The 18,683-nt window shown below is 47.3% G+C and overlaps 2 protein-coding genes across 5 annotated transcripts in view; one reads left to right on the top strand and one right to left on the bottom strand.

The window, feature by feature from the left end:
• The window catches only part of Cap1 (cyclase associated actin cytoskeleton regulatory protein 1), a 28,036-nt gene extending 20,300 nt beyond the window's left edge, over positions 1-7,736 (top strand). For all 4 annotated transcript variants that reach the window (XM_028854478.2, XM_028854477.2, XM_028854475.2 and 1 more), the window contains exons 7-13: positions 1,028-1,133; positions 2,434-2,611; positions 4,533-4,717; positions 4,892-5,015; positions 5,151-5,233; positions 5,549-5,692; positions 6,659-7,736. In XM_028854478.2, the coding sequence (XP_028710311.1) occupies positions 1,028-1,133; positions 2,434-2,611; positions 4,533-4,717; positions 4,892-5,015; positions 5,151-5,233; positions 5,549-5,692; positions 6,659-6,742 (904 nt within the window). In that variant the 3' untranslated portion in view covers positions 6,743-7,736. The remainder of the gene's footprint in view (positions 1-1,027; positions 1,134-2,433; positions 2,612-4,532; positions 4,718-4,891; positions 5,016-5,150; positions 5,234-5,548; positions 5,693-6,658) is intronic.
• A 58-nt stretch (positions 7,737-7,794) lies between these two features.
• LOC114681149 (palmitoyl-protein thioesterase 1) overlaps positions 7,795-18,683 on the bottom strand; it is a 29,841-nt gene continuing 18,952 nt past the window's right edge. The window contains exons 6-9 of the mRNA XM_028854479.2: positions 13,499-13,589; positions 12,674-12,772; positions 11,024-11,095; positions 7,795-9,356 (exon numbers count right to left, since the gene is read on the bottom strand). Coding sequence (XP_028710312.1) covers positions 9,234-9,356; positions 11,024-11,095; positions 12,674-12,772; positions 13,499-13,589 — 385 coding nt within the window. The 3' untranslated portion in view covers positions 7,795-9,233. The remainder of the gene's footprint in view (positions 9,357-11,023; positions 11,096-12,673; positions 12,773-13,498; positions 13,590-18,683) is intronic.

Below are 18,683 nucleotides of genomic sequence, written 5' to 3'. Positions count from 1 at the left end.
TTTGGGTTGTTTTTTTGTTTGTTTGTTTTTGAGACAGGGTTTCTCTGTGTAGCCCTAGCTGTCCTGGAACTCACTCTGTAGACCAGGCTGGCCTCAAAGTCAGAAGTCCGCCTGCCCCTCCTCCAGAGTGCTGGGATTCAAGGTGTGTGCCACCACTGCCCGGCTGATGGTTTCCTCTTAAAGAAACATCTTCAGTTGGGAGCCTGCTTTGACAGGGACACTGGGCTCCTGGAGTCCCTCAGTTCCATGGCAGCGCTTGAGTCATCTTGGCTCCACCGGGGCTCCTGTACAAATGCCTGCTTTTACCACTTTGCTGCTCGGTTCTGCCTGTGGTATATTTTGAAAACCACATTTCTGGTCCTAACAAAAACACTGGTAAACAGTGCTATCAAAGATAGCCATCATGCCAGCACCTCTGTCCTCCTGGAATTCGGTCTCATTAGGGGAAGGGGAAAATTTGATTTTGGTTCTTTCGTTTTGTTTTGTTTCGTTTTGTTTTGTTTCGAGACAGGGTTTCTGTATGTATCCCTGGCTGTCCTGGAACTCAACTCTGTAGATCAGGCTGGCCTTGAACTCAGAGATCCACTTCCTCTACCTCCCAAAGATTAAGGTGTGCACCACTTTGCCCAGTTTTTTGTTTTTGTTTTTAAGAAAAACATCATTGAGAGGCTAGAGAGATGGCTCAGGAGTTATGAGCACTGGCTGCTCTTGGGGAGGACTCTGCTTTGATTCCCAACACCCATATGGAGGCTCACAACCATCTATAACTCCAGTCAGGGGATCCAACACCCTAGTCTGGCCTCCTCCGGCATCAGGCATACACGTGGTGTACTTGTAGGCAAAACATGTGTACACATAAAATAAATTAATTAAACTATTAGTTATTTAAAATTAAACTGTTAATGATGATAGGGAAGCTGCCATTGAGCAGAGCCTAAGAAATGCCCCAGCAGAAGGATGTGAGCCCATGGGCAGGAGGGGTCTGGAGTCACTATCATACTCTGAAATTCTTTTTTAACTTTCCCAGGGATAAGAAGCATGTGGACTGGGTCAAAGCTTACTTGAGTATCTGGACAGAACTGCAGGCTTATATCAAGGAGTTCCACACCACTAGCCTGGCCTGGAGCAAGACGGTTAGTGAGTCCTCCTCCCTCTTCCTCTCCTTCTCTCTCCAGGATAACCTTTGAACTCCTGATCCTCATGCTTCCTCTCCCCGAGTGCTGAGACTCTAGGTACATCCTACCATGACAGCTTTTAAAGCGTGCTGGGGATTGAATCCAGGGTTTCAGGTACATCCCCAGGCCTGGATTCTAGTTGGTTTTACTAAATACTGGTTAGGGACAATGATTGGTGCTGGAGGGCAGGTACAGATGAATGAGTCATGCTATCCCAGCTTTCAAGGAATTAAAAACTACAGATGATCAATGTGCATCTGCTCCCTTATGTGCACACGTGAGTGCATGCATACACACAGACACACATAGTCTACAAAGACAGGGCTATGGGAATATAGTTTAGTTGGTAGAGTGTTAGCCTAGCTTTCAAGGAGCTCTGGGCTTAATTCCCAAGTCATGATGTCACACGTTTATGTTAAACAAATCCATGAGAGTCCTTTAAAGGGGACCAAGGATTTATTGAGATATAAAATGGGGAGAAATACACTCTTGGATACAGAACAAAGTAAACAACAGTCATTGGCCTCTATTCTGCCCAGGTGGGGGTGGGTGGTCAATGGAAGCAGCCTTATGGTCTCTGACCACCTCAAGAGAGGCTGAATGCATGCCCCCTCCTCAATTTTAAGCAGTTAGGTACCCAGAGAAAAACACACCTGTATTGGGCCTTGATACCTCAAGGTCATTTGCCGAGCAAATTCTTACAACACGTGTGTTACCTCAGGAGATGGAGACATGAGGATCAGGATTTCAAGGCAATCTCTCTGCTACATAGTAACTTCCAGGCCAGCCTGGGATACATGAGTCCCTGTCTCAAAAAAGAGGAAAAAAAAAAAAGGTAAATAAGTACATCAGCCCATATCACAGCCAGTCAGAATCTATTTTTTTAAAAAAATGGAGAGACATGGGGCTGGAGAGATGGCCTAGCAGTTAAGAGCACTGACTGACCTGTTAGAGGACCTGGTTTTGATTCCCTAGGCCCACAGGGCAGCTCGCAGTTGTCTGTAACACCAACCTCCTCTCTGGCCTCCCTGAGCACCAAGCACACCTGTGGTACACAGACGTGCATGCAAGCAAGATACCCATACACATAAAATAATAAAAAAGTAAGTTAAAAGTAAATGAAATTTAAAAAATACAAAGATAGACCCCTATTATAATTACTGAGCTGAATGCTATAATAAATACACAGAGCACAGCAAATAAAGAAAAGACGGAGGATAATGAGAGGCTGACTATACTCTCTGTGCTTCCTGTTCAGGGGCCTGTGGCGAAAGAACTGAGTGGATTGCCATCTGGACCCTCTGTGGGATCAGGCCCACCTCCCCCTCCACCGGGCCCACCTCCTCCTCCAGTCCCTACCAGTTCCGGCTCCGACGACTCTGCTTCCCGATCAGCACTGTTTGCACAGATTAATCAGGGGGAGAGCATCACACATGGTGAGTATTTTGGCAGGAGCAGTTGTTAAAGCAAATTGTTTGGATTAGACTTCATCAACCAGACACAACAGCTAGTCTAAACCAGAACCCTGGCTTGCATGTGGGAGCATTCATTTGGGATGTCACTTGCCTTCAAGTTACCCAAAGGGACATCAAACCTGAGTTGTGATTGAAGGGCCAGTGAGCTGCTCAGTAGGTAAAGGTGCTTGCAACACAAGCAGGGTAATCAGTCCCTGGAACCCACAAAAATGGAAAGAGCTGACTGTTGTCTATGCACACTGGATGAGTGCCTCCTACCCACAATAATAATTCTTCATAATAGAGCAGCTGGTGCAGTGGAGAAAGGAGCTAGCCACCAAGTCTGATTGATGATTTGAGTGTGACCCCTGAGACACACTTGGTCCTCTAACTACCCTCTCCCTTCCTATAATAAATGCAGAAATAAATACTTATTTTAACGAGTAGAAAAAACTTGGGTAATGACAGTGGAAGTCATTAAGTAGCATGTCCGGGGCACCTTCTTAGCCAACTCAGTGCTGGCAGTTTGCCCGGAACCTGTGCCACATAGTAAGTACCACATGGTCTCTGAAGTCATTGTGTTGGGATGCTAACTTCTCAGAGGATGTATACTTGTCACATGGGTAATTTGCATAAGAAGGACCTATTGTTAGAGAGAAAGATGACACTTGTATCCCTAGCTGGTGGAATTCTAAATTGTACAACCCTTCATTAAGAATGTATTCATAAAAATAAATAAAACAGTCTTACATTGTTACAGAAGCCAGTGGCGTAGTCAGGGAAAAACCCAGCATTAAGGGAAATGGCTGTTACTGTGGTGTGTCCTCTTGATTGCACACTGTGCAGCCATGAGATAACCTCTTCCGCCAAAGGCACATGTCATGTTTAAGGAGCAAACAATCTCGTACAGAAGTGCCCCCTCTTGGAGCAGCTATGGGGATGCATAGATCCAGCCCACCTGAGGAAGGTAGATCTCAGCACCCTCCCTCCAGTTCTAAGTCCCTCCCGAAACAGCTTCTGCCTCCCAGACAAGGAGTGGTAGAGCTACACTGCCACTCCCTGTGGGTTTATGTAGTCAGCATACTTTGGACCAGCCTGCTTACGAAGACTGTGTGGTCTTTACCACCACTCCCCGCCCCCTCCCCCGCCCCCTCAAAAAAGGTAAAAAACATGAGAAGTTTTTTAAAATTGATTAGATCAAATTTGTTGACCATCTGTATGGCTGTAAGGAAATGGAACAGTGTGAGTAGGCAAAGACTAGATGACAGAGGAGAGCCAGGACGTAACCTCTGCTTACCCGAGCTCCTGTAAGCCAGCCTGGTGAAGCTCATTGTGTCGAACACAGGGACCGAAAGGAGAAGGGGCGGGGGCAGGGGACAAGAGAGGTAATGGGGGTGAGTGTGATCATAGTCTACACATGTGTGAAACGTCACAGTGAAACCGGGATTGTGGGTAAGTAATACACAGTAACAAAAAAGTAGATCGGCAGATGCCAACCAACACCTGCCTGATTAGGAGGGGTAGCTGTATGGGAGGCTTTCCTTGTACTAAATTTTCTTCATTGTGACATAATTTCCCCTTTTTGTTAGGACATACATACATATTCTATGTGCGTACACTTGAGACATACCTTTCTAGATCTGTTTTTGTGCATTTACATATTCTTGCTCCTTCCTCACCTTCGACACACACAGTTGGTTGTTTTTTTTTGTTTTTTTTTTTTTAAATAAACCATATAACCTAGAGGACAAGAGAAACCATCAAAGCACTTCTCAAACTGCTTGCAAGATGGCCTCTCAAGCGTTTGAGTTCTTGAAGTTTCTCTAAGGACTAGTGATAGCAGATCTCGGTCCAAAGCTCTGGTGTGAAGAACAGGAACAAGGTAGCTGTTGTGTTCTTCCAGCCCTGAAACACGTATCTGATGACATGAAGACTCACAAGAACCCTGCCCTGAAAGCTCAGAGTGGTCCAGTTCGGAGTGGCCCCAAACCATTCTCTGCACCTAAACCCCAAACCAGCCCCTCCCCCAAACCAGCCACAAAGAAGGAGCCACCTCTGCTAGAACTGGAAGGCAAGAAGTGGAGAGTGGTGAGTTAAAGGAGCTTGGCCTCCTGGGAAACGGGAGGAGGACCGGTGCTTTGTGCAGAATTTAGCTGAGTCGCGCAGGGTCTGGTTTATGGGGGAGAACAAAGGTTTGGGGTGAGGCACTGTTTTCGTGGGCATGTGCTTTGTTGTAAGAATCCTGGGGTGTGTCTTCATCAGGAAAACCAGGAGAATGTTTCCAACCTGGTGATTGAGGACACTGAGCTGAAGCAGGTGGCTTACATCTACAAGTGTGTCAACACGACATTGCAAATCAAGGGCAAGATTAACTCCATTACAGTAGGTGAGTCCTCCTAGCTGCCCTGGAGGCGGTTCTGACCTAGAGCCTGAGAGGGCTGGAGCCATCTTCCACTGCTTTGAATTCTTACGTTCTTGTCCTTTGCAGTTACACTGTTGATCTCTTCCTTTCTCCTCCTAGATAACTGTAAGAAGCTTGGCCTGGTGTTTGATGACGTGGTAGGCATTGTGGAGATAATCAACAGTAGGGATGTCAAAGTTCAGGTAACTCGATATCTTGGCTCCTCCTTTTGGTCCCTGAGGAATTAATTGAGAGACACAGCAGACTCACAGATGGTCCTTGGGCAGGAATCTGATTCTCCCCAGTCTGTAAGCTGAGCTGGTTTGGATGTGGCAGAAGTTGGCTCTTTAAGGGAGCTCTTTCCAGGACCTAGCCCAGCCCACCCGTTCCCAATAGCTGTGTTGTGTACTGGGGGGGCTTTTGTGAAGTAGCATAATCACTTAAAGTAGTGAAAATTCTCTCCACAGCGTAGTCTACCCGTACCTGCTGGAACTCAGTTGTCTTGGTTTTCTCTACAGGTGATGGGGAAAGTGCCAACCATTTCCATTAACAAAACAGACGGCTGCCATGCTTACCTGAGCAAGAACTCCCTGGACTGTGAGATAGTCAGTGCCAAGTCTTCTGAGATGAACGTCCTCATTCCTACAGAAGGCGGGGATTTTGTAAGCAATCTGTCTTTCTTTTTTCTTTTTTCTTTTTTTTTTTTTAAAGTGTCTCTTGTATTCTAGGCTGTCCTGAAGCTCATTGGTGATCCTCCTGCCTCTGCCTCCCAAATGCTGGGATATGACCATATAGCACAGGGCTGTTTATTTGCTGCTGAAGATTGAACCCAGGTCTTTGTTGCATGCTAGGCAAGCACTCTACCAACTAAGCTATATCCCTGAGGAGTAAGACATTAAAAACGGAAGAAATAGGCTGAGCCTGTCGGTATACACCTGTATTCCCTGCACTCAGGAGGCTGAAGTAGGAGTTGGAGTTTGAGGCCAGCTTGGGTTAGGTAGTAAGACCCCATCTCTTGAATTCGAGAAAAGTATTTGATGGTCATTTGGAACTCTGTAGGTAAATCCCAACAATGTACACAGAAGCCAGGTAGTCCTGTGAAGGGGGCCCCATGGGAGGGTCGTTCCTGTCTTTCTTAGCTCCCTAAGAGTCAGAGTCCTAGGCCCCTCATCAAGCTGGTGTCTAGGGCTTTCTGAGCCTGTCAGGATCATGGCTCACTAGAGTGAGCAGCGCAGCACCGAGTGGCTACTGGGTTGGTTGAGTTTTTCTCATTCCATCCCACACTGCTCTCAAGGTTAAGTGGAAGCCAAGCATTGGTGGAAGTGTGAAGTATAAATAGCCCCAGTTCATTTATAGGCAGGCTTCCACTGTTACCTCCCGAGTTTGTTGTTGCTGTTTAGATTTGTTTTCTGTGCTGGAGTGTTTTGTCTGCATTATGTAGTTGCACCACATGTGTGACTGGTGCCTAAAGGTCAGAAGAGGGCACCAGGTCACCTGAGCTGGAATTAGACTGTTGTGAGCCACCATGTGGGTGCTGGGAATCAGCTCAGGTCTTTTGCAAAAGCAGTCAGTGCTCTCAACTGCTGAGCCATCTCCGCCTCCATCAACCTGTTACCTCTTCCTTGCAGAACGAGTTTCCAGTCCCTGAGCAGTTCAAGACCTTGTGGAATGGGCAGAAGTTGGTCACCACAGTGACAGAAATCGCTGGATAGGCGAATGCCAGCGGGTCCTGTGCCCTCTCCCTTCACACCATGGGATACATCTTTATGGAGACAGTTCTTTTCTAGATTTCCTCTACCTTTCTGCTCTTAAACTGCTTCTCTGCTCTGAGAAGCCCAGCTACCTGCCTTCACTGAATATACCTCAGGCTGAGATTGGGGCGGGACAGCAGGTCAGTGGATCTTCGGCGGGAAGCGCAGCTGCACCACAGTCCGTGCTTAAGAGCTACAGGCCCAGACTGGGGCATTGAAGCTTTCAGCTTTGGGGGTCATTCTACCAACAAACAGTCCTTGGGGGGGAAAAAACGTCCTGGAAACAAACAGATCAGAATGCATACTAATCTAAGAGTGAGCATGGAGGTAGCAGGAGCCAGTGTGATTCCATAAGGTCCTAGCCACCCTAAGTTTTCATCGTTGAGAAGTGAGGCCAGGGTTGCACTGGACCAAAGGCCAAGGCTTGCCACTCGGCATTCCAAGCAGACTTGTTTCCTAAGAGCATTCCTTCATTCTGCATTCCACCCTGGGCCAGCCTCAACCACAGAGTAGCAGGCTCCCCCTTTTTGAGAAAAAGTCTCAAACCTTCCCTCCTCCCCCCAGGATGACTACCTTGGTTCCCTTGGGGACAAATTCCAAGGAGTCTGGCGTTCCTCTTCCCTGCCAGATGCCTGTCATCGCCTCCGCTCCTCCTCCTGCTGTCATGCTCAGCAGCTTAGGCCTAGTGCAGGCGCCTGAGCAGGACTAAGACCTCCGCTGCAGGCCGTTTAGGTCTCGATTCACACACGACTCTTGCACAGCATTGCTATTGTAAATCCCAGCTCTCCCTCTAGGACACACTGACCAAAATATGCAACTTTTTTTTGTTTTGTTTTGTTTTTGGTGGGAAGAGAGATTGTCCTGTGACTTCTGCCCATTTCCTGAGGCCTGTGGAAATAAACCTTTATGTACTTAAAGTTATACAGAAAATAGAATAAAGTTAATACCAAACTTGTTCAGTTACTCACCTGATCTGTACTGAGATGTAAAAATACTGAAGATGACACCATGGGTAAGAAACTATTCTTTATTTTAGACAGCCTGGTAAAGTTATTTTCACATCCTCCCGCTTCCTGTCCTTAAACCTCATTTTTTTATTTGAACAATAGATTTAAGAAAAGGAAAAGCTGGCAAAGGGCTAACAGGGTGCCTTCATGAAAACAGTCATTTCTCCAAACTAGATAGGAATCATCCAGAAAGTGCTGTGGTCCCAGCATGGGTGCTGAAGGGTCCATGCTCCAATAGCCCAGGAAGGGGTGGGTCGCTGCTCCTCTTTAACCATCAGAGTCGGCCGTCAGTTTTTAATGTGGGTTGGTCTCCAGAGGGAAAAGGAAGTCTACAATATTCCTCCGTTGTTTTCTTGAACCAAATCAGCAGCAGCGTGGAGTATGCTGGTAAATAGGATTGGGGTAGGAGTGTAAAAGTCCATCTTTTCAGACTGGTTCCCCATGGGCAGTGGTGTAAGCGACATTTACTAGTAATATGAGGGCAGTGAGCCAAGAATGGAGTGGCAGGGACAGTCACCCCTGGTTTTCACTTGTTTTTGTTTTTTTGAGACAGGGTTTCTCTGTGTAGTTTTGGTGCCTTCCTGGAACTCGCTCTGTAGACCAGGCTGGCCTCGAACTCAGAGTTCCGCCTGGCTCTGCCTCCTGAGTGCTGGGGTTAAAGGCGTGCACCACCACCACCTGGCCTTGTTTTCACTTCTCATTTCCCACTATCTCATGGTATATATAAGACACACATTGCTGTAAGGTGTGGTGGCACATGCCTCTAATCCCAACAGTCAGCAGGCAGGGGGATCTCTGTGAGTTCAAGGCCAGTCTGCTCTACATAGTGAGTTCCAGCCAGCTAGGGCGACAAAGTGAGTCCCTGTCTCAAAGGAAAAAAAAAGTGCATTTCTTCTCTTAAGCAACCCTGCTGGCTGTTCCCTCCTTTTGTGACTAATTCCACTGCTGAGGATACAAGGTGAGTTCTGTGGGGGCGTGGCGGTAGGCCTGTGGAGTGTAGGCCTGTGGAGTGACTGCTAGGTGCCACTAGATAGGAAAACAGCCTTAGGAGATGGTGCAGAAACATCATGCAGGTGATGCTTGTGTGAGCACCTCGGGACTGGGTACCACCAGGCTCTTACTCGCTCCCAAGTCTGTGGGTTTTGCCCTCAGAGCCTGTCTCCCTGCTCCACGTCTTGTCTGCTTTGGGCACAATCATTGATCTGCAACAGCAGACTCCTTAAGAGGAAGCTCGACCATATCACAAGGTCGTAAGGCAATCTCCATGGTTATTAGCTAATTAAGCTTGAATTCAACACCATATGGGATAGGAGGCGGCAAAGAATAAGATTGGGATCTTAGATCTTCCAAGTAGGGCATGGTAGATAACAGGAGAGGACTACTTGCAAGCTAGATTAGCAGAGAGAGCTGGGGTTTCCTGAGCTCTGCTGCAAAGTGCAAGGGCTTCACTTAAGGAAAGGGATGATGTGGGCATTAAACCATTCTTTAGTCATTTGAAGATGGTCCCCTTCCTTAGCCAGAAACACTAGCTTTCCTGCTTTGTCCATTTGTTTTAGCCCCAGGCGGTCCTGTAGAGAGAAAGGCCATAATGAACTCCAGGCTTCCGGGAAGGTTTTAGACTAAAACAGAAACTGTACAACATTTAGTCTCACAATGCACTCTGCCCTATAGAGGTGTACTGTTGAGGGGGAAAGGATAGCTTCTTTCAGGGGTTTGTTTTGGCTTTTTGAGACAAGGTCTTGCTTTGTAGCCCTAGCTGGCCTTGGATTTGCAGCAATCCTGCCTCAACCTCTCGGGTGCTGGGATTTTAGCATGCGCGGTTATGCCTAGTTCCTTCAGTTTCTTCTGTGCATTAAAATACATGGGTAAGGCCGGCATAGTGGCCCACCCCGCTTAATTCCACCATTCAGGAGCCAAAGGCAGAGGTAGGTGGATCTCTGAGTTCAAGGCCAGCTGGGTTTATCTAGAGTTCTAGGACAGCCAGGACTACATACAGAGAGAGGCTGTCTTTTAAAAAACAAAAATGTGCAGCTGAGGTTGTTCTGGTTCTGCCCCACTCCCAACCCCTGCAAGGTGCTAGAAATAAACCCAGGACCTGCCCCTGACCCTAGTGCCTGTCGTCAGCTTTCTGAAAAGCAGCAGCTGGGTGAGCCACAGGTACACCTGGCACAGAGCATCTTTGTGAAGTAGGGCTGAGCCAGAGGCGGGAGAAAACTGGCCAGATGTTTCTAGAGACAACATACCCAATGCTTAGGCTAGTGAACTTGGGACCTGTTAGTATCTTGCAGTTATGGTGTCATCTCCCAAGAGCCAGGCCGTCAGTCTCTTGTTGGGAGGAGAAGATCTAGCGGTAGACAGTGCCACTGCTTGTCTGTCTGCCCCAGGGTTTGAGTTTCATGATAAGGAAGATCTTGGCTGTAATTTCCAAAGCTGCCAGAAACTGGCTTCCTTTTATTTCTACCTCACCCAAATTGGGGTACCATATTTATGAGAAAAGCAGAGGAAAATAGGCCTCTGAAATTGTGTGGGAAAAGCTCTAGTAAAAGATGGTTCAGGTATGATATGTGGGCATCTGTGAGTCCATCTCCAGTATAAAGTAGACATTCTTTAGTTGGTGGCAAGCCATAACTGGATGTAGTGAAACACTGTAACAGCTGCTTGAGAAACAGGACCTACTGTTAAGCAGCATCCACAACAGCCCTGGTTCAGATCTTAGAGTAGGAGCTTGCCTGGTCAATGCTAGATTGATAGGTTTATTGTTGGTGCTAGGGAAGAAGCCCAAAAATCATGAATGCTAAAAGCACATGGTCTACCATGGAGGTATACCTTCAGACCTCCAAAGTCCACGCCTCCCATTTACTGTTGCTATAGCATGACATCTCAGCCATGTCTGCATTTACTTAGAGGCTTCTGGGATTTGTAGTAAATTGCAAAGGAAGTCAGCTCCAAACCTTTTCTTCAAAAGTAAAACCTTAGAGATGTGTCTCTCTTTTTGTGTTTAAAAGCCAGTAGCTGCATGCATCTCTAAGGATGAGGTAACTATCTACAAACTAGCACCTAGGAAGTTAGTGTGACAAGCAATAGCTCAGTAAGACCTAAGTCAGATAGATGGCTCATGAGTGCTCTGGGACAGACAAGGCAGGGTCTGCCCCCAGAGAGCCAGCCCAGCAGCTCCAGGAGCCAGGGCTGACAGAAAGAGCGTCAACCTCCCAAGGCAGAGCTCTCCCTCCATTACCTCTGTGTACAGAGTGCTCTCCTGGAGGGGAATGGTTTCCTTAGCTTGGCCACTTCGGTAAAATCCAAACCACTGCAGGAGAGAAGGAAGAAAAAAGTCAGATAATCCATCCACCCAGCACACTTTCAAGATTATCTGACGCTGGCTAGTCCCTAAAACCACCAGCAGAATGGACACTGCAATGTACATAGCAGGCAAGAAGGAAGACGGAACGGGTTTTGGGTTTTGGTGACCTGGAACTCACTTGTGTAGCCCAGGTTGGTCTTGACCTTGCAAGCTTTCCGTCTGAGCCTCCTGAATGCAAGAACTATAGGCATGTGCCATCATACGAAACGTAAGGGTATATCTTGAGTCATCTCATTTTCAAGTTCAATCCTGAGGGATGAACTAATAATCCCTCTCTAGTTTTCCATTTCCCCATAACCTGCTTCCTTCCATAATGGCATCAAATCAAAGCCCCTGTGCTGGCCCAGTTATTCAAGGATGAATATACAAGCCCCTTTCCTGAGAAGCTCCCAGTCCAGCAGGCACAGACCCATTTCATTGTTTAGCACGGGGTCAGCGGACTCTGGAGAGACCAGATGTAGACACATGGTCGTGGCTACTCATTTGCTAATGGGATGCAAAGGGAGCAACAGTGTGAGAAACGAGCAAGGGTTTTCTAATGAAATGCAGTTGTAGACATGGGAATTTGGTTTTCATAACATAAAATATTTTGATTTTTTTTCTCTGTTTATATATATATGTAAAAATTCTAGCCGGGCGGTGGTGGCGCACGCCTTTAATCCCAGCACTCGGGAGGCAGAGCCAGGCGGATCTCTGTGAGTTCGAGGCCAGCCTGGGCTACCAAGTGAGTCCCAGGAAAGGCGCAAAGCTACACAGAGAAACCCTGTCTCGGAAAACCAAAAAAAAAAAAAAAAAAAAAAAAAAAATTCTGAGCTCATAGGCCACTCAAAAATATGGTGAGATTTGGCCCCCAGGCTGCTCCCCCACAACCCCCATGATCTGACAGTGCCAGCAGAGCTTCAGTTGAGGCTGGTGACCTAAAAAGCAGAAACAGCTGGTGGTCCCTCACATCTGTCATCCCACTACTCAAAAGAGTGAGGGTGAAGGATCAGTGCAAGTTCAAGGCCAGCCCAAGCTACTTGGTGGGGACCCCACTAAAAGGAAGGAGCCAAATTATGGGAGTATGGATGATGTCCTAGAGGAAGTGACATTGTATTTGGCCTTAACAAAAGAACAGGTTCATCAGGTGGAGAAGCCAGGGAAAAGCATTCAAAAGACTAGGGCACATGAGAGAAGCCTACAAGCTTGGGGCATTTCAAATACTAAAATATGGGTGACGCAGCTGGAAAGACTGATCATTCTGAGTCAAGGCAGACCTGGACATCAAGCTTAGGAGTTTATAAACATGGGGCTAGTGATTCTGAACCTCTTTCGGGACAGATCTCTTTGAGAACCTCTATAGACCCTTCCCCCACAGAGTGTAACCACATACTTCTACATGAAATTCTGGGTGCAGTGAGGGGATCGCAGCTGACTTTCACAGGAGGAACGTGGGTGGTGAGGACAGATGTGGCCAGGAAGCAGCTGCAGGGATTACTGTTAACCTCGTACAGTCTGTTGGCACACTGCGGCCGCATGTCTCACCTCAGAGTCTACAGGGTCCACCATGGAATCGTTCAGGAATTTCACCATCACAAACTTCTTGAGGGCCATCAGGTTCTTCTTGTAGGACTCATTGACACACTGGAAGAAGAATGGGCAGTCCTGTAGTGTGGCTACTGTCATGTGCTGGCAGGGTTTCAAAGATCAGTCTTCCCTTATAACTGTTTGACCGACATGGCATCAAGCATGTGAGTTCTGTCCACATACTCTCTACAGACATTAGTCACGTAGGTCACAGGCTTCAAGCCAAGGCAAAGCACACAGAATTCTGGGATGTTCTGTTATCTGATTCAGCATTGTTTCCTGACTTTTGTTTTTGTTTATTAACCCCTTCATCTTTCCTGCTTCAAACAACAAATACCCTCTACTTAGCCATCATATAAAATGAACCAATAAATTTACCAGAGTGTCCCAAACCATGCTTATGCCCGGGCACAGTCCATGCCCTTTCTAGAGTCCCTTAAGTATGTCTTTTCTGAGACCACCTGCTCTGGAGGGTCCCACCAGGAAGCCATCCTTTGAAGACGGCAGCTGTGAATTCCCACTTGGCTCAGCAGACCACCTACTGTAACTTCATCCTGCTGCTTCAACATGAAGGAAGCGGAGGGCTTCAGGGAGGAAGAGGGCCAGATGAGCCCCAGCCCAGCTGCCCTAAAAAGAACTGAAACTCATAGGAGTACTGCCTCTCATAGTGAAAACCCTTGGTTCCTGACTTCTACTCCAGCTATTTTTCATGAATGGTCCCTGCTCATCTTTCTGACGGCCAGAAAGGAATGCCTACCCATGGGAGCGTGTTTGGGTGCCTACCCTCTCTTGGTTTATGTCTGCCAGGAAGACGCTGTGGTTGCGGTACACATCCTCCTGGAGGGGGTCATGCCAGTACTCTGCTTGCACCAACCTGAGGAAGAGAAGAAATAAAGGTGAGTAGGTGCTTCTCAGTCAGTGTGTCCAGGGCATGCCTCAGTGCCTATATAACCAAGGGACTTCAAAAGGATGAAAGACCAAAGTCCCCAAGTCCCGGGCCTTGCCTTCTGATAGCGATGATGTCGTAGACCTGTCAACAAGACATATCTTACTGAGAGGGGGACAGGCCATTTGGCAGACACAGGTATTTGGGGGTTCTTTGTCTATCAAGGGCCAAAATCAATACTTGGCTTCCTTCTAATCACAGGGGCCCAGGCTATCCTTCCTCACAGCTCCACCTCCCTCCCTCTCCTTTGCTTTCCATTCATCCCGTAAGATGCATCTTCCTCCCCATTATCTCTTTCCTCGTCTTCCTCAGCCAGGGATGGAGACTTAGCCATCCCAGCCTGACTGTCACTAATCAGAACAACACTCTTCTAATCTGTTCATAAATGTATTTGGATGCCGGGCATTGGTGGCGCACGCCTTTAATCCCAGCACTCAGGAGGCAGAGCCAGGCAGATCTCTGTGAGTTCGAGGCCAGCCTGGGCTACCAAGTGAGCTCCAGGAAAGGCGCAAAGCTACACAGAGAAACCCTGTCTCGAAAAACCAAAAAAAAAAAAAAAAAAAAAATGTATTTGGAGCCAGAGGTGGTGTACCCACCTGTAATACCAGCACTTGGGAGGTAGGAGCAAAGGGATCAGAAGTTCAAGGTTATCTTTAGCTTCTGGTAAATTAGAGGCCAGCCTGGGCTAACATGAGACCCTGTCTCAAAAAAATGTATTTGGAAGTTCCAAAAAGTTTAATTTCATTGATACATAAAAATTCAGAGTTATGAGCTAAAGAAATGGCTCAGTGGTTAAGAGCACTGGCTGCTCTTCCAGAGGACCTGGGTTTGATCCCCCACCCCCACCCCCACCCCACCATGGTGGCTCACAACTATCTGTAACTCTAGTTCCCAGTGATCCAAAGCCTTCTTCTGGCCTCTCTGGGCACCAGGCACATATGTGGTGCACATACATACAGGTAGGCAAAACACCCAGACATATAAAAATATCTAATATATAAATAAATAAATAAATAAATAAATAAATAAATAAATAAATAAATAAAAACTTCTGGGCTAAAGGTATAGTTCAGAAGTAATAGTATTTGTCTGACCTGCAATGACTCTGGGTTTGATCCCCAGCACTGCAGAAAAAAATTAGATAAATGAAAGTTCAAAGGACAATGTATTAAGTACTGCCATCAGTACTGATTTTTGTCACGGCTTTAGTATTACTGTTCCCTGTTTTTCCCCTACAAGGCTGGAAGGCCCTTGATAGACAGACAGTAGATGCTCTATACTAAGGGTCTGCTAAATGACACGGACTCACAGGATGTGAGACAAGCTATGCTGGAGCTTGGCTTAGGATGTAAGAAGAAGGGAGGCTGTAGTAGTGAGAACACTCCGGGTGGGGCCACAGCTTCAAAAGTCGGTGGACAAAAGCACCAGGTGACACCGCTCTCCGAGGTGACTCATCCCGGCTCACTCACACAGTGGAAAGGGATGACGAGGAAGGTCTTTGGACCCAGTCAAGCCAGCTTCCTGGTGACCCTGACTTCCAGGAGGCCAATGACCAAGGGTGGCGTGAGGGCAACCGTCACCATTACGCTTTTGCCATCAAAAGGAGACAGCTAAGAGGAGATGGCAGGAGGATGCCAGGGACTTAAGTCCATCTTAAGGGGCTTGATGCAAGCGGTACAGCCCAGAGGAGGCCTGAGGATGAACAGAAGTGGAGGGCCTGGAAGGAGGAGGTTCGGGCACAGACAGAAGAAAAATGGGTGTGCACTTCCACAATCAACTCGCACCACCCAGGGGTAGATTGGAAAACTAATCTAAGCTCTACCACAACAGTAAAGATAAGTCTACCCACTTTGTTTGGAGTTCTGAGACAGGGTTTCACTATGTAGCCCAACTGGACAGTCTTCTCGCCTCCATATCCCCAGTGCTCGGATTACAGGCGTGCGCCACCACATTTGACTGTTTATCAGGGAAGGTCTTGCTATGTATCTGACTGGCCTGGTCCTTCACCATGTAGCCAATGCTGGCCTCAAACCTGCAGCAATCCTCTCGGGTCACCCTCCTGAGTGCTGGCGTTCCAGGGAGGAGCCAGTCACCATGCTCTCTGAGGTGTTGGGAACCGAAATGTTCTGGAAGTCCATTGATCTATTCTAGTGCGTATGTGTGAGTATACACATGTGTTCACATGGGTATGTGTGGGGATGACCCCTGTTCTTGTGGAGGATGACTGGATGTCCTCCTCTCTCTCTCTCTGTACCATAGTCTTTGAGACAGGGTCTTTCACTGAACCCGAAGCTTACAGCTCTGATAGGCTGGCTGGACGGCGAGCTCCCAGGATCCACTTGTCTCTGCCTCACAGTGTGGGGGTGGGGAGTGGGGGTGGGGTTGCAGGTGCATGCCACTCTCCCGGCTTAGTATGTAGCTGCTGGCAATCTGAACCTGGGTCCTCATGTCTGCACAGCAAGCATGACACCCATTCAGCCTTTGTGCTAGCCATTCTTTTCTTGGCTTTTCCCATGTTCTTTCCATCTCCTCCTTCACACCCCAGCTTAGAGGTACCCAGTGCGGGAACCACCTTCATTACTTGCATGCCTGCGTCTTAGCAGATCCCACCTAAGGTGTCTGTCTCCTCTCCCCGGCTAAGCAGGAGACCCAGGCGCCCAATGACCAGGTCTGGTAAATAGTAACTCAATATTTGATGAAATTATGAATTAAAGACGCCACAACTAAAAGAAAAGACAAAATGATACTAGAAAGGAAACAGAAAGCTGAATGTTTTAAATATAGCCCAACCATGAGAACAACCCAAACCTGTTTATGATGGGAACTCAGGCTGCACTAAATAGCTTATACTCAGCTTGCTTAACCTTGGAAATGACTCCAGGAAGGCATGTTACTAACCTCATGTCAGAGGTTCCAAGTGCCCATGGCCACACAGCTAACTGATAACAGAAAGATAGCTCGCCAGAGTCCCCCAGGAGGAGAACATGGGAGGCCATCTCCTTCCCCTTTATTTTACTTCATTTGCCTTCACGCTGGGTTGCTCCTTGGGACAGGCATACAGGACTCAAGGTTGGTGGACAAAGCTCCACACCACAGCCTTCTGGGTGGCAGTGGTGCTGTAGTGGAGTATGCTGCCCCAGGATTTGAACTCTTCAGCTGCATCCTAGTTAGGACCTATTCTCCATGCCCGATGCTTTGAAATTTCACAGGAGTGCACTGCAGTATGGCTTTTCTTTCTTTCTTTCTTTTTTTTTCCTTCTGTCTTTGCTGGGTATTTAGCAAGCTCTTTCAGTTTGGAAGCTCATGCATGGTAATGGCTTGGACATCTTCTTGCATTACTTCTTTAATTCCAGTTCACCCTTCCTCTGCTTGGAAAGTCCTGTTCGTCACACCAGACATCCTATCTGCTGCTCTCTGTTCTCTTTTCCACCTCTGTTGTAGTTACTGTTCCACTGCTGTGAAGAGACACCATGACCAAGGCAACTCTTACAAATGAAAGCTTTGAACGGGGGGCTTGCTTACAGTTTCGGAGCGTTAGTTCACGGGTGGGAAGCAGACAGGCATGGCACTGGAGCAGTAGCTGAGAGCTTGGTATCCTGGTGTGGGTTTTTGAAACCTCAAAGCCCACCCCCAATGACACACTTCCTGTATTAAGGCCATATCTACTCTAACAAGGCCACATCTCCTAATCCTTCCCAAACAGTTTATCACCTGGGGACTACTTATGCAAATATATGAGCCCATGGGAGACATTTTCATTCAAACCACCATAACCTCTCTGAATTTTTTGTTTTGCTTAACTTCTAGAAGTTTCTTCAACTTTAGATTCCAATATAACTAACAACTTAAAAAAAAATGGAGTTGTGATATTTCAATTTTCAAAAGCTCTCATTCTGACAGTTGATTTTACTCATGATCTGTTCTAGAAGCGACTTCTTCCTCTCTCTGAAGACAGTGATTACAGGTTTTGGAATCTGGTCTTCTAGGTTTTCTTCTGGCCAGGAATGTGGCTCAGTGGTAGACTGCTTGCCTGGCAAGTTGCTGCGCTGTGAGCAGTCTCTACCATGGGAAGTGGGAGAGGGAGGCAGGTTCCACAGGCTGACTGGAAGCCCTTCCTCCACGGGCAGAGCTTAGATAGGAGCTGATGAACTGGTGGCATCAGCACCCAGCAGTTAGGAGACTTTTCTTAGTCACTTCCTCCAAAGAGAGACCCCACAAACCCTGCCTTGCAAGTAACAAGGTTAGCTTTCAGTCTGGGTCACCCAGTCATGTTAAAGGGAGTAGATTTTGTTTCTGCTATGGTGGAGGAAAAATAGTTCCCTGGATGTGCATGAATTGGGGAGTCAGACTGCTTGGCCTCAGGTTTCTAATGAAAAGGTCTTGGTTTTGGCCCCACACTCTTACAAAACCGTCCAAAGTACTGTACAGCCCGGTTCCCACGCCTTCCGGGGGCTCCAGAGCATGGGTCACTGCTGTGTGCCTTCTACAGAGGTAAAGCCTTCGACCTTTCTGCTGCACTCCAACCATTCTTAGGTCCTGTTTGCTCTTTGAAAAACATGTACTGGCCGGGCGGTGGTGGCGCATGCCTTTAATCCCAGCACTCGGGAGGCAGAGGCAGGCAGATCTCTGTGAGTTTGAGGACAGCCTCGTCTACAGAGACAGCCAAGGCTACACAGAAACCCTGTCTCGGAGGGAAAAGAAAAAGAAAAAGAAAAACGTGCTGCCTCTTATTTCCTCTCTTGTTTGCTTTGCCCCTCTGAGTTTTATCCCTTTTAAGTCCTTTATTAATTTTTTATTTTATTTTATTATTTTTATTTTATTTTTTGATTTTTCAAGACAAGAGTTTCTCTGTAGCTTTGGAACCTGTCTTGGAACTCACTTTGTAGACCAGGTTGGCCTTGAACTCACAGAGATCCACCTGTCTCTGCCTCCCTAGTGCTGAGATTAAAGGCATGCGCTGCCAACCACCTGTCTATTTTTATATTTTTAATGCTGCGGGCCACAGGAATCTATCATAAGAAC

This window comes from Peromyscus leucopus, chromosome 2 (genome assembly GCF_004664715.2).
Source record: "Peromyscus leucopus breed LL Stock chromosome 2, UCI_PerLeu_2.1, whole genome shotgun sequence".
NCBI classification, from domain to species: Eukaryota; Metazoa; Chordata; class Mammalia; order Rodentia; family Cricetidae; genus Peromyscus; species Peromyscus leucopus.
Note: the sequence above shows the minus strand (reverse complement) of the source record. Positions and strands in the feature narration are given on the sequence as shown.